Source organism: Natrix helvetica (assembly GCF_964273705.1).
Source record: "Natrix helvetica genome assembly, chromosome: 2".
Taxonomy (NCBI): Eukaryota; Metazoa; Chordata; class Lepidosauria; order Squamata; family Natricidae; genus Natrix; species Natrix helvetica.
The window spans coordinates 51,781,507-51,795,011 of NC_138552.1; the positions used below are offsets into that span (position 1 = coordinate 51,781,507).

The 13,505-nt window shown below is 38.6% G+C and overlaps 1 protein-coding gene and 1 long non-coding RNA gene across 10 annotated transcripts in view; one reads left to right on the forward strand and one right to left on the reverse strand.

Moving 5' to 3' along the window:
- LOC309386057 overlaps positions 1-13,505 on the forward strand; it is a 90,868-nt gene that overhangs the window by 64,076 nt on the left and 13,287 nt on the right. Inside the window, exon 2 of one of the 2 annotated variants that reach the window (XR_014174343.1) lies at positions 9,124-9,272. The exons of the other annotated variant lie outside the window; for it this stretch is intronic. This is a non-coding gene — a long non-coding RNA (uncharacterized lncRNA). The remainder of the gene's footprint in view (positions 1-9,123; positions 9,273-13,505) is intronic. 2 annotated transcript variants of the gene reach the window in all.
- Positions 1-13,505, reverse strand: part of TMEM232 (transmembrane protein 232) — a 231,039-nt gene that overhangs the window by 56,070 nt on the left and 161,464 nt on the right. For all 8 annotated transcript variants that reach the window (XM_081941005.1, XM_081941006.1, XM_081941007.1 and 5 more), the window contains one exon: positions 5,658-5,836. In XM_081941005.1, coding sequence (XP_081797131.1) covers positions 5,658-5,836 — 179 coding nt within the window. The remainder of the gene's footprint in view (positions 1-5,657; positions 5,837-13,505) is intronic.

Genomic DNA, 13,505 nt, shown 5'->3' on the forward strand with positions numbered 1-13,505 from the left:
TTTTTTTAAAGTTTTTATTTTATTTTTTTCTATTTCTGCTTTCCTAGTTACAAATGCAAAAATATATTTCGTTTTACTATTGCACCTAAAATAAAAAATATGAAAAAAGTAAATAAAATTTCAAATCACATTGAGGACAAAGTAAAATCAATTTAGCATATAGAAAATATGCTATGCTGCCATGCTATACTGTAGTGAATTTTACCATGGAAGATTGATTTTTCAAGCATTCCTGTTCTTGGATGACTAGGCATGTAAAACAGGCTAATTGGCTGGATTTAGTGTTTCACAGTATGACTGACTGGATAAAATGAATTTAACCCTATGCATGGCTGGATCTATTTTGTGCTAAATTTAACTTGCTAGAGGCTTAATTGACTAAAGGTTAATTGCCCCCATGACCCAAATAAGCTGTTCTCCTCTTTTTTGGAGATGAACCTACATTGTATAAACGGAATTTTGGTGCATAATTTGCATTTTTTCAAAAATACAGGCAGGGTGCTTATATTGGAATACCAGAGTGACCAGCAGCAAAATTTCTCTATGATCTCTAGAGCTACATTTAAATATTTTAAGTCTTTCCCTTTCAGTGAAAACAAATCAGACTTTCTTATCTAATTTCCTAAAATAATAAGAACAGGCAGGATGTTTAATGTATAATTAAACTTTGCTAATTATAACAAATTTATCTTCCTTATCTGTTGGAATTATAAATTGCATTTCTCCAATGTCATTTAATTCTATGAAAAATAAGATCTGCTTTCAAAAGGAAACACATATTATCCTTACATGACTTTTTGTGAAATGCTAACATATACTTTATTTCTGCTTGTGTCTTCTCAAATACTTTAATCTAGCTTTAAAACATAGACATAGATGTTTTCGTAGATTTTCACGGCTGTAGGTATGCTGGTCTTGTTGTATTCGGGTCTTTTCCTGTGTAAGATTGAGATTGTCTTGGCAATGCCATCCTCAGGCTGGTGTTTTTGGTTTAAAGCATGGCCGGAGCTGCCGTCTTTCTATAAATCTTGGTGGGGGCGGGGTGTGGAGTGCTGGCTTTGTTTCAGTAAGTGGATTGATTGGATGTGTGGCTGTATCATAATTGGTAGGTTGGTGCTGATTGGTGTTGGCTGTAGGTCCATTGTTGTTTTGTATTGTAATGGCCTGGGTGGTGGGTGGGGCTCATTTGTTTACCAGGGCTGGTTTCCAGATGTCTAGTAGGTGGGAAGTATCATCACATTTATTCATGTTGTGAGGGTGTTTCTCTATTTCAATAGCTTCCATAATTATACTTTTGTTGAAGTGTTCAGTTTTGGAGATTAACATGTTTCCTTCAAAACTAATTTCATGTCCTGTAGCTTTAAGGTGCTGGAAAAGGGAGGGATTTTTTTTTCTTTTTTTACTGCATTCTTGTGTTCTGTGATGCGTGCATTTATTCTCCTGTTCGTTTGTCCTATGTATGTTGCAGGACAGATTTTGCATGGTGTTTTGTAGGCTCCTTGGTTTTCTAGCTGGATTTTATCTTTGGGGTTTCTTAAAATGTTGGCTATTTTTTGGTCAATGTTGAAGGCTGTCTTGATATTGTGTTTGTGGAGAATTTTGCTGATTTTATCTGTGGTGCCTTTGATGTAAGGGAGGAGGGCGATGCCATTGTCCTGTTCTGTGTCTCGGTTTTTGGGGGGAGTCTCCCTTTGGATTAGGTTGGTAATTGTTTTTCTTTGGAATCCGTTGGAGATTAATACGTTTGTGAGAGTGTGTAATTCAGTTTTCAGGTGGTCTTTGTCGGCTAGGCGTTTGGTTTTGGAAATGAGGGTCTTGGCTACAGAATTGATCTGTGCAGGATGGTGATGGGATTGTGCATTTAAGAAGCGGTTGGTGTGTGTTTTTTCCCTGGTAGATGATGTGTCCTAGGGAGCCATAGGGTTTTTTGTAGATTAGGACATCCAGAAAGGGAAGTTGGTTGTTTGCTTCTATTTCCATAGTGAATTGTATTTTGGGTGTAAGCTGCTGAGATGTGTGAGGAAGTTGTCCAGTTTTTCTTTCCCGTGTGGCCAAATCACGAAAGTGTCATCAACATATCTAAGCCAGAGTTTGGGTTTGGGTTCAGATTTATCTAAGGTGTTAGTTTCAAAATGTTCCATGTATAAGTTTGCTATGACGGGTGAGAGGGTTGATCCCATGGGTGCTCCTTCTATCTGTTTGTATCTTTGTCCATTATGGATGAAGTATGTGTTGGTTAGGCAGTGGTTGGTCAGGTCCACGATGTGTTTAGGGGGGTTGTGTTTGTTCTGGTTAGCTGTCAAGGCTTTTTTTATAGACACTTGGGTGAAGAGTGATATGACATCGAAGCTCACAAGTAGGTCATTGGGTTGTAGGTTTTGTTTCTTTATTGTTTCTATGAAGTGGAGTGAGTTTTGTACATGTGAGTTGATGGCTTCTGCGTAGGGTTGGAGTTGTTTGGTGAGGAATTTGACAAGATTCTGTAGAGGTGAGCCTATGGAGCGGACTATGGGTCTGAGTGGTGTTCCTTCTTTGTGTATCTTGGGGAGGCCATAGAGTTTGGGGCATCTGCAAGATTTCTCTCTAGGGATGATTCTTTGCTGGATCTCTCCACTGATGGGAGAGGCTTTTATTTTGGATTTGGTGTTTTTTTCCAGGCAGGTGGTGGGGTCTGTGTTTAGAGGTTTGTAAGTGGGGTCTTGGAGTAGGTTGGATAGTTTGGCTTCATCACCACTGTGGCGTTACCTTTGTCTGCTGAGAGAATGATTATGTTGTCTTTCCTCGGGTTGGTGAGTGCTTTTTCTTCTTCTTGCTGTAAGTTGCTTCTGGGTGGATTACTGGAGCAAAGGACGTGGGTGACTGCAAGTCTGATTTTATTGGCTTCATCTGGGTTGATTTTGGTGAGTGTAGCTTCAACTCCACATATGATGTCTTCAGTGGAGATGGATTTAGGGGCGACTGCAAAGTTGAATCTTCTGGAAAGGACATTGGTTTCAGCTGTGGTGAGGGTTTTGTCTGATATATTGTGTACTGTTTGTTTCATGAGTTGCTGTGGAGGGGAGTTGGGCTTCTGTTGTTTTTCTAGTCTGTGGAGTTTGTTGGTGTGTTTGTCTGTCTTGTAGGAGGTTTCTGTTTCAGCTCTCCAGAGGGCTAGTTGTTTGGATTTGTCCCAGAGTGCTGGGTGGATTTTGTTGCTGAGTTTGAGGTGAAGAGTGAGTAGATCCCGGTTGGTTTGGTCTAGTAGGAATCTAAACAAACGAGCCCCACCCACCACCCAGGCCATTACAACACAAAACAACAATGGACCCACAGCCAGCATCTATCAGCACCAATCTGCCAGTTATGATACAGCCAAACATCCAATCAATCCACTTACTGAAAGAAAGCCATATATATATACTACTTAATATTTCTAACAGCATAACATTTTAAACTATATGACCACACAGTCACTAGGTGACTTGACAGTTCAAAACAATTTAACTCTTTTTAAACATTGCAATGATGGTTCCAGTGACTAAAAAGTACTGAGAAGGCTGATGGAATGTTCAGATATGCATACTTTTGTCTGTAACATACTTCCCCATTATTTTTATATTTTGAAATATTTTTAGACAATGCTCACATTGCTCATAGTCCAATATTCATTCCATGTGAATGCTGCATACTGCTTTGGATATTTTAAAACCTTTCACTATTTATATGCTCTTTTATTTTTTTACATGCCTTCTCTTTATTTCTTCATTAAGAAAAACCACATGTAGGAAAAATAATGCTTAAAATATTTTGAATAGCTTCAAACTTTGGATACATACATCTATCTGTAATTTATGAAAAAAAGATCACAGCTATGGGGCAAAATCAATGCTTTGCAAATACTGAGTTCTTCAATCTTTTCGGAGCAGTCACAATTGCCATTTGGGATGGCATGAAATGACCTCTGCCACTCCCCAAAATGGGAGCCTGCTCCTGGGAAGGCCACACAGAAGATTGGCTGCTTCTCTTTCCCAAAGGGAATCTTTCAAAAAGGTAAATGGACCAATATGTGACAGGAGCAGAGGAGGCCCAAGAGTGGAGGACCCAGCCGGCAAGAAGCAGAGCAGAGGTGGGTTCCTACTGGTTCAGACCGGTTTGGCCGAGTAGGTAGTAACTCAGCCGGCCACACCCCTGAACTAATTCTATCGGCGGTGGCACATCTTGTTTTTTGCTTCTGCGCATACAGAGAAGCAAGTTTTTACTACTGCGCATGCACACGAAGTGCATCCCTGAGCAAACCGGCAGTAACAGAAGCCGGAACCCACCCCTGAAGCACAATATGAGGTCACTTCAGGGGATGGGGTAGGCCCTGGGAGATCCAGGACAAGCCATATGTGAGCTGGGTAGGTGATGCAGTTGAAGGCCCAGGTCTGCACCAGGCCATCCAAGGTCTCTTCCATCCCTGAAGCACGCCATTTTCCACTTAACAACTGCAATGGGGAGAGGAGGGTTTGTGGTCATCAAGCAAGGCAATTACATCATTTAATGACCACTACAACTTATAACCATAATGATCAGGCTCTATAACAATCATGAGTCAAAGAATATCTATATAATATGCTCATTCTAGTTTATAGCCTGTTATATCCTGGTGGTCTCCAATCCAAATTCACCAAATCCAACTCTGCTTCGCTTCCAGGTTCAGACAAGATTGGTCAAGTGTTGCCACTTGCTAAAATATTTAAATCAAAGCTACATTTGCACTATAAGCTTCGATGGTTTGTGAGCAGGTTGAAAACCATTGTCACTTCCTTGAAACTGTAGGATACAGGAATTAAACTGGGGGTCAGTTGCAAGAGATTTGTAATTATGGAAAGTGATATCCCTATTTCACAGAAGGAAACATAGCCCAAACAAAAGGCGAGAACTGCTTATTTTCATAGCAATTGATCCAGAAAGTTTAGAAAACAGGACTACGGCCAAAACAATTTCTCTAACGCTCTCATTTTCACTTTGTTTCAGTAGGAGCTATTTATGTAGCTAAATCCTATTCCAATGAAAAGCACAGCAAGAAATCAATCTTAGTCACATGCTCTATAAAACAAATACAAAATTGAAAAATAAGTTGGGGGCATTGGCTGAAAATATAGAAAAAAAACATTTAATAGAAATAAGTGAAAGCTTTGTTTAGGAAAAGAAATCAAATAACTTTTAATCTGTTGTATTCTGTTGGGGCTCTACAGACTGGGGTGAGTTATAAAAGCTGTGAAATAAATATACAACCTTAAAAAGCTGCTGATATATAAAGGAATACTAGTTAAGTTTGGTGTAGTAATTAAGGTGTTGATCTAGAACAGGGATGTCAAACTGGCAGTCCATGGGCTGGCTGTATCACACACAGGCCACTTCCACCCCAGCTCCACAAATAGGAAAAATGTCATGAAATGTCACATGATGGTAACGTGACACATTAAGTTTTACACTTGTGATCTAGAAATAAGGACACTGTAAGTTCTCGGCTTCCCTTAGATATAAAAGCCAGCTGAGTGGTTTTGGGCCAGACTCCTCCCCTCAGTCTAACTCAATTCACAGGATTGTAGTGGTAGGGAAGTGGGAGACAAATAGCTGTGAAGTTATAACATTATTTGGACAATGATTTAAATATTAAATTTCAAGCTTACCTGTGCTACTTTTGCTGCATCCAGGACTCGACTATCCTTTTCAGCACCCTTTTGTTTTTGTAAAGCTCGCCAGACAGCATTTCTTAATCCTTCTCGATTCACATCTCCCAAGAGTTCACTACGCAGGATAACAAGATTGTAGATCACACCATAACGTATAACCCAGAAGGGATCGTTATCTGAAATAATGGCAAACCAGGGTACCATAACATGACTGCTCAAAATATGAGAAATGTTTTCCTAGTCAAATCAAGAAATCCACCTAGTCTAGAATCCTGCTTTAAAAACAGACAGCTGACACCTCTGCAGTCAAGGTCCTTTAAACTATTATGGAAAGCATTTTACCATGTAAGTAATTCAATTAGCTGTTATTGCTTTTAAAAGACATTTCTCTATGCACTGAGCCTTTGGTGTAGAACACTAGCATCCTAGCAACCATCTTTCTAGTTCACAGATGGTTGTGATGCTATTGCTAACACAGAATAGTTCAATGAATGTTATGACTTTTGAAAGAGTTGCCAGTAAAGGTAAACCAGAGGAATTTACAGGCTTTTGACAAAAGCAACATCACAACATGTTGTACCCAAAACGGGTCCAAGCCTGGTGCCAAAGCCAATAAAGACCACAGAAACGAGAATTGTCATTTTCAGCTTCATTTATTGCAGTACTCCAGCAAAAGGGTCTCAGCAGCTAAAGGAGCCAAGACCCCAAACAATGCACAAATATATAGCTATGATTAAGGAAGTTAACACCCTAAGAATCAAATATTGGTTCCTTGACATTTGTTTCTTTTGATTTGTTTCTTCTATTTTACTCTCCTTCATACAGCTCATGTTTATGCTAATAAGCTTTTTTATCAAAAGAGGTGCATTTTTACTAGTATAATAAGCTAGAGGTTACCAAAGTTTATATATCTACGTGCCTTAGCAAGCATCCTTCTAACATATCCTTCTAACTTGTAACTTTCTTGTTGCTAGGCAGTAATGTCCCACCATTGTTACACTCATCGTAGCTGCAACTGTCTGCTTCAGTAATTCCTTTAACAAACTTTCCTAATTCCGACCTGCGTCCTTCAAACATTAGGCTGAAAGCTCCAGCCTTCAGTGAAAAGGAGGCAGGACTGACACTATGATGTTGGTTACATCACTCTACTTCCCTCCCCCTTGACTTTCACCATTGGCCTGGCCATATTATGGCAGAAGTAAAAAAGTAACAGCGATCCCTCTGTAACTGTTCCCAGTTTAGATTTTTAGTTTGGAATACATTATTTCCCTTTTAAAAAAGAATCCAGATGATATCATTAATATCTGTATTCTACGGTGTGTTTTTTACTTCTGTTGTTTGATAAGCCAGATTTTAAAAAATAAACCAACAAAATGTCAGTGCTGGCTTATCAGGTGTTGACTTTTAAAGACAAATTAAAGCTATTTATGATTGTCCGGCTTTTGCTTATTAACATTTTTTCTTTGGGTTTCTTATTACTTCCAGAGCAGCAGTATTTCTATAGAGTGATTAATCATATCTTCATGACTCCCACTCACTCAGTTCCACAAGGAAGAGGGGTTAATTCTTAATTTTGTCTATTTTTTTTTCTTTTCATTGTAGTGCAAAATAACAGTTTCACCAATTATACTAATTAAGGTGCAATTAAGAAGCAATTCATGAGCAGTGCTACTGCTGTGCAGTAGCATTGAAATTGAAGCAATGAAATGAAACTGCATGGAAGTAAACTAATCATTCTACTGTATTTTCTAGCTTTCGTGATTTATTTTACAATTGTACATTGCTGTAAATCACCTAAGCACTGCCAGTAAAATAAAAAGGTCAGTTACACGCTTTTAAAATAATTAGCATTGCAGAGGATTTTTGCTGAATGATGCTTAGATTTATGTAAGCCAGTGTTTCTCAACCTTCACTAATTTAAGATGTGTGAATGTCAACTCCCAGAATCCCCCAGCCTCATGATCTACTGGCTGGGGAATTCTGGGAGTTGCAATCTATACCTCTTAAATTAGCCAAGGTTGTGAAGCACTGGTCTAATAAGCATTGATCTAAATACCCTGCTCATTCAATGAGCTTTGCTGAATGGAACTTTTCTAAATGTTCTGTGTGAAGCCAACATTACATGTCTAATATGCAAAGAGTTAATTTCATTAATCTCTTGCAGTAAAAGTAGCCAACAGTCATATGGCATTTTAAAAATGACTACAAATTCATTACAGAGCTCTATAGTCCACAAAAGCATATGCCGTAATAAATTGATTAGTCCTCAACAGACACAACATTCTGTTATTTTAATTCCATTTCCAGCTGAATGTCAGCAAGCAGTGCCTCATCAATGTTAAAAATGCCTCATATGAAAGGGATGGTTATTTTTCCCTCACTTCTGGCATTGGGCTCTTTCTGTAGCCTCACCAATGTGCTTTCCTCCCATCTTCAAAATGGAGCAGAGGCAAACAGCAGCCTCCCTCCATCGAACCACTTTGTCACACATCAACAAAGAGACCAGCAGATTGCTGCCTTACAGGAGGGCAATGCTAGTTGTTGCTGTCACAAGCAGCGACAATGCTTTGTACAAGGAAAGATTGATTTGTTTAATAGCTAGATAGAGCATAGCCTTCAGTGAACATTTGACTTGTTTCCGCAGTGCAACTGCGGTTGTGCTGTCTTCATGCACTGAGTGGTTTTACTTCTTTGCTCACTGTTATCCTGGATAAAGGCAAGATTCACACTGCTGTTGCCATTAAGAAAGCAATTCAGTGAGCTACAGGGTCTGAATCAAGGAACCCCCCCTCCCATCCCTTCCTACATCAGGAGGACAAAAAGGTGAGCTCCTCTTCCCACAAATAGCTGAAAAGATTGAGTACCAAATAGTGGAGAGGAAAGGGGAGCCAGCAGTGGTTATACATAGCCACAGGCTATGCATGTGCTTAGGGCACCAGACCCAAAGGGGGCACCACAAAGTTGAGAAAGAAAAAAAAACCAACGAAGATTTGTACAAAAGGTGGGGCACCAAGATTTCTCAATGCTTAGGGCACCAGTGAGCCTTAATCCTCCACTGGGAGCCAGACTCTATGAAAACTCAGAGTTTTCTGCAAAGAGCTCACCTTGCCCAATCTTATCAACCAAATGTCATAGCGAAACCCATAAATAGACTGTGGAGGCACAAGAATGTTTCCTATAAATACTATGGCAATGTGTGAAAGTCCCATGATGATTTACAGCCACAAACAATTCTGTCCACTATTAAATTTTCATTATTCTTCTAAGTCTCCATAACTAGTAGCTATTTTCATGCCTTGAGGTAGCATAAATTAATCATTCTCTTCTTTAACATAATGCGTTTTTGAAGAACGATGCTGAGATTCTTAGAAATTGTTTGCCTCTCTTGGTTTCTATTGCAAGAATTCTAAATAATCATCCAGCAATTAAGAGCTTTTCATACTTTCATTCTCTATCCTTTCAGAAGCAGGGTCAAGCTAATCAGTGATTATTACTTCTGTTGGCCTGTGAAAAAAAAAGAAAATCACCTCATCTCTTATTCAATACAACAGGGAAGGAAGGAGGGAAGTCCAATCTTTTTGCATGTTGGCTGTTCCTCTGCTGAAGTCAAGGGTATGGTAAGCTAATTGTCTTTTGTATCTATAAAATAGATGCAACGTCTCCTTTGTTGAGCTCAACTCCCCGTGACTTCATGAACATATCAATGTAATCATCTTGGCAACAAGAAGTGGGAACTAATTATCAACTTCTCTCCTGATCATTTTGCCTAGGCTAGATGAAAGCTGCAAAGTGACTGAGTTAGCTTGTCCCTTACAACAGAGATGAGCATACCCATGGTTTACAAGGTATACGCTCAGGAAATGTGCTTCACTGTTTTTCCTATATTATAGTAAATATACCCAGGGCTTTTCTACACCACAGGTAGTTGTCTCCTGTGTGTAAACTGACAGGGATTTAAGCCAGTTTAATAAATTATTTCCTCCATTTCAATCCTTCCCTCCTCTCTGATTACAAAATTCTGGTCAGAACACAGTTAACATAGCTCGCAACTGTGAATTCCCTACTTCTTTTCTCCTCTCACCCATGCCAGAAGAGCAAGTGCCAGTTGCAAAAACAGTTTTACAGTTCTTCCTGTCACTTGGGCTGGAAGGAGAAACTTGACAAAAAGCTTTGTCAATATCACTCGGTTAAAAGAAATAGCCAGCATTTCACTATTCCACTACTGAACACACACAAGCACACACAAACACGTCACACACACATACCACAACAAAGATCCAGCCTTGCAGGGTAGGCATCCCAGCATGAAATGGCCATTGGAGGCAGAGAGCAGGGACTACAATGACTGCCCTCCAGAGCATATACCAGTCAATTGAACTGAGACAACTGTGTAAAATAGAATGAAGTGTGGCAGGCAAAAAGGGAAAAACATTACTTTGATGCAGAGAAAGAAAACACAGGTGGGAGTCACCTTTCCAACAGCCTTGGGCTGGTCTAAAGCTGATGAAATTCACTCCTGCTCTTCCAAAATGGAAAGTGCCCATGCAGGGCAAGCAGGAAGTGCAAATCAGTCCATGGTATCAAGCAGTAAACTTGCAATTTTACATGGAGAAAAGCAGTGTGATTCTCCAACTAATGTTGAACTAGAGCTCCAATCAGCCCGAGCCAGCATGACTAATAGTTAAGGATTACTGGAACTGCAGTTGTCCATCCCTGCTGCACATATTTACCTAAATTGTAAATCCTTTTAGTAAGATTCATTTTGGAGTAAACATGGCTATGTTCTAGCCGCACACCTACTAGCAACAATAAGTAACTGAATTAATCACAGGGCACAGTCCTGTTTATAGACAGTATTTAATCAGATGTTTTGCTGAATAGGTAATAGTTTACATTTTAAAAAGAATACAGGGAATAATAACAACATTGCAGTACAATAGCTGGGAAATAAGATTCCTAATTAATTGCTTAAGCTGAAAGAACAAATATAAAATACTAGATTCCCCACTGCCAGCAGCTGCGAGATGCTTGGGGGAAAATACAAAGGGTGTTAAAATGAATTTCTTTGCTTCTCACTGGGAAAAAAAATCCCAATCTGTCAGGGGTTATTCCAAATAAGTGAACTATTTATGGAAAAAAGAATAAAAATAAGATCAAGCTCATAAAGTTACCAGGTAGTTGAACTGTTGTTTTGTGGGGAATCTGAAGCAGCTATTGCATATACACAAAAAAATGGGGGGAAAAAATAATTCAGGAAAGTAGAGCCAGAAACTGATTTCGGGATGGAAAATTGTCGTGGGTGCCTCAGCACAAATTGGTGAATAGGACAGATCCAAATGTCCTCATTTCAAAAATCAGAAATAAACCTTTGCACTTAAAAAAGATATTAAAGCCAGGTGTAAACTTCAGTTTGCAAAGCAATAGAATATGATAGTGATCAATAGTTAGCAAGTAGGACAGGTTCTATTATTCCCTAAGCGGTTGGAGGGGGGGTGCATTGTTATTGTAGCAGATATCACAGTTTTCTGCAAAATTCCAGAGTTTCCATTGAATGAACAAATAAAAGGTAATTTGGCTCTTGAATGTGCTTGATGATTTCATCAAATCCTGTGGTCATCATACTTGCTAGAAGCAAGACTAGAGGTAAAGGGAACACTTTGAAATACATAGAAGATTGTGGCAAGTGAGCTGCCATGACTGAGGTGATGTCCCAAAATTGGGGCTTTGTCTATTTGCCAGATGCATGAAAAGTTAGAAAATTATTGATAGCGTAGTTAATTAGCACACTTACATTTCTAGATTTATAACTACAGTGGAATATTTGTCATGCAAAGGAGTTTTCATAGTTTTATTGTTGTCTATGTGGACACGAAGTGCTGCACCTGTATTAAAGAGCAAGAAGACTGAAGCTACTGGAGGCCAACAAGCAATGCAGTAGAAGAGAGGATCTCCAAAATATATACTCTAGAGAAAGCTAGGAGCACGAAAGTGCAAATAAATCTAAACTTGTCTACAGAAGGACTAGTGATGAAGTTTATCAATTGTGTGAATAGTGGATACAGGAGAGAGTACCGAAACAGTTAATAAGTTGCAAGAAGCTCTGTAAATTAATGTGTGTAAGATTGTTAGGCTAAGACCACAATATATTGAAAAGAGAAGTACTCATTATTTTATTTGAACTGTAACAATAAAAGTTGCTGTCTTTGGCAGAAGAATACTGAATGTGTTTGGATTAGTTCTTGTCCCTTTCCTATGTGTTAATGGAGACACATTCCCTGTATTCTCTTCAAACAACTGGATTAAGATGAGCTATGGTGTGATGCAGCAAGGCTATCCTTATGATTGTACCCTGCTAAATTAAATGTTAAATATTTAAACATTAAATATACCGAGCTAGTTTTCAACATTGCCCTTGGATAGAGAAGTGTCCTGCTCCCTGCAAGTAGAGAGTGAAGAATATGTTTACATTAGATATACGTTCTATTCTGTGCCATGTATTATTTTGCGGATTCTGTTTGTTATTTTTATTTAATATTTTAACCGTATTCTATAAACTACCTAGAGCTACTTTGTGATTGAAGCAAACAAGTTGATAAATATATAAATCAAATAAGTCAACAAATGGCAATGCATAAGTTTGGTATACAACCCAAAACTACATCTCAGGCTGCTTCTGCTATGGTTTATGCAAACAATTATACCATGTTTTCCCCAAAATAAGACAGGGTCTTATTTTCTTTTGAACCCTGAAATAAGCACTTGGCCTTATTTTCAGGGATGTCTTGTTATTTTTAAGGTGCAGGAGGAGGTGAGTGTGGCTACCTCATGGCTGCCGCTGTGTTGGAATATTTTTGGGGAGGATTTATTTTCAGGGGATGGCTTATTTTAGTCCATGCACTCAAAAGTCCGATTGGGCTTATTATCCGGGGAGGTCTTATTTTCAGGGAAACATAGTACTATAGAAACACTTGACAGGCACCTAAACCATCAGATACTGATTGGTCAACATGAATTTCTGTCTTCAGAAGCTATTCCATCTACTCTAATCTCCCTCCAAAATTCTATTTGGGGCCAGTTATTTTTCTTTTAGCAAGTTGCAGAGTAAAGACTTATGTCTAAAATATGATAATCTCAGAGAATCTCCCTTTACAGACATCCCCAATTTATTTTCTCTTAAGTCTTTATTTTATGAAAGCTAAGTTATACAGCATGCAAAACAATTGCGTTAACTCAATTCACCTTAAAATTAACAATATAAATTGTAGACCTTACCGATCCACCCAACCATACGTAAACCACTTGGTTCTTTTCCAGTTGAGTTAAGCACTGATAATTTATTACAGAATTTTTAAAAGAAGAGAGAAAAGAGAACACAGAATATCCAAGTGTCATATTGCTTTTGCGTTCACACAGAGATACACAAAGACAAGCAGATTGGCAATATGCTAGGACTGTCATAAAAAGTGGACTGTAATCTAATAAACATGTCTAGACATTTTGAAAGAAATCTGTTACAAAACTACTCATCCAAGTTCCCAACAGCATCACAAGGCTGTCTTCAGTTCTGCTTTGAATGACCTCATGGCAGCTATCAAAACTGTTACTTTAAATATATTGAAGGAAATATGTCCCTGACAACCAGCAAGTGAATATGCAGAGGGTAGAAGGTGGCATTAAAAGTTCTGCAACAAAAGCTCTTTAAAAAGAACAGAAGAAAAAGGGACTCATTAGATATTCAGGCAAGCTGAAAAGAAAAATGATTCTTTTCATATTCTAATTTCCCCCTGCTCATTGCTAATTGAGTAACCACTGAGAAAAAAGAATGTATTTAGCAATTCTGCAGGT